This window comes from Myotis davidii, unplaced genomic scaffold (assembly GCF_000327345.1).
Source record: "Myotis davidii unplaced genomic scaffold, ASM32734v1 scaffold809, whole genome shotgun sequence".
NCBI classification, from domain to species: Eukaryota; Metazoa; Chordata; class Mammalia; order Chiroptera; family Vespertilionidae; genus Myotis; species Myotis davidii.
In genome coordinates, this window is record NW_006300017.1 from 1,702,419 (window position 1) to 1,704,270 (window position 1,852).

General features: G+C 51.9%; 1 protein-coding gene across 2 annotated transcripts in view; it reads right to left on the minus strand.

Moving 5' to 3' along the window:
• The window catches only part of NCAPD3 (non-SMC condensin II complex subunit D3), a 37,749-nt gene that overhangs the window by 7,381 nt on the left and 28,516 nt on the right, over window positions 1-1,852 (minus strand). For both annotated transcript variants that reach the window (XM_006776050.2, XM_006776049.2), the window contains exon 25: window positions 37-174. In XM_006776050.2, the coding sequence (XP_006776113.1) occupies window positions 37-174 (138 nt within the window). The remainder of the gene's footprint in view (window positions 1-36; window positions 175-1,852) is intronic.

Below are 1,852 nucleotides of genomic sequence, written 5' to 3' on the forward strand. Positions count from 1 at the left end.
ACCCACCTCCCCCTCCCCCACCCGGAGCTCACTGACCTCTCCGACTGGGAGAACTTGTTATACTTCTCATGCTTCTCGTAGTTATTAAAGTGGAAAATGCACTCAACAAAGTGCTGGAAGAACATGGCAGGATTCCTCTTCAGTAACAGGTGAGCCAGGCAAAACTCCCCGAAACTGCAAAACGAGGAGACCCATCGGCCATTAGCAGATAGCCAAAAAAATTATAGCAAGAACTCTGCAGCGCAGGGGAACTGAATTAGGGGGAGGGAGACTAAATCCCCCCAGCAAACAGCTTCTTTCGCATCAGAAACAAGTTAGGAATTCGCTTCCTTTGTCATCCTTGCCCAACAGCGTCCGTTCGGACTCCAAGGCCAGCACAGCCTGTCTCTACCAGGTTTCCTTTCGAAATTCTAAGACAGTGTCAGCTACACTTCAAACGAACAACCAACCTACCCCACGCCGCTGCTGCAAGGCAGAGCCCGGGGTCCCGAAGGCCGATGCAGTGAGCGCAGCCACCTGGACGGGAGCACTGGGCCCCCCTTTCCACACCCCTCCTCCGCCCTGAAGCCTGTTGCCCACAATCATGAACACAAATCAGTTTTAGTAACTGCAACATTTTTCAAGAATTGGATTAATTACAAGAGTGTCATCATCTGGGTCAGCAGGACAAGTGCCCTCCACAGACAGCCACTGCCTCCCATCGAGCTCTGAGCCCTCGGCCCACCCTGGGCCCTCCTCCTCCCGTGCCCGGCCCGGAAGAGGCATCTAGCACACGCACCCTGCGGCCCAGTGGGGCGCCCACGTCTCTAGCACCATGCCCATCTGAAGCGCAGTCTCCCAAGCCAAGTGAACATGGACAAAAGCCAGGCTGTCCAACCCCAGGCTCCCGGACAGCCCGGTTTTGTCACGGCAGCAGCTGAGACCAGCCAGGGCGCTGCTTTCTGCTCCGGGTCAACCTAGGGCAGTGATGGCGAACCTATGACGCGCGTGTCAGAGGTGACACGCGAACTCATTTTTTTCGTTGATTTTTCTTTGTTAAATGGCATTTAAATATATCAAATAAATATCAAAAATATAAGTCTTGTTTTACTATGGTTGCAGATATCAAAAACTTTCTATATGTGACACGGCACCAGAGTTAAGTTAGGGTTTTTCAAAATGCTGACACGCCAAGTTCAGAAGGTTCACCATCACTGACCCAGTGGGGGCCAGGGCTGGCTCTGACGCGCTCACACTGCCCACACCAACGCTGCCCTTTCCTCTCAGAGGTCAACGCCAATCCCACCGACACAGGGGGCCGGTGGGCTCCCACCCGAGCAGCAGGGACGAGGCCAAGCCGAACATTTCATTCCTGGTGCGGAATGCATTAGGACTTGCCGGGGCGTGCCTTCCCCCGCTGTTTCTCCTGAGGCTAATACTCAAATCCCTTGCAGTCACAGCACACAACCAATTAAAGGTCAGAAGGCAGTTCAGAAATCATGAGTTTGAAACCAAGCAATCTCTCTTCCCTTCCTTTTCTATCTCAGTGGCCTGTTATTTTGTCACTTTTTTGCCTCAAAATCTCTCTGGCCCCACCTCCTTGCCCCTCTGCAGCATTCACCCAGTTAAACAGAGCAAGCCTGGCTGTCCCCCTGTGACTACGGTACACAAAGCTGCCACCTAGTTGGCACAGGGAAAATATATCAGACAATTCTGTAGCCCCCAAATTTTGGGTTTATCACCAAATGACCAATTAAAAATGTCATGCAAATTTGCTCATGCCAGAATCTTCAGGAAATCCAGTCAGACCACAAATAAGTCCCATAGGCTCTGCCACTAGTCTCTTTGGAAGTGCGGGTTAGCAGATACATGT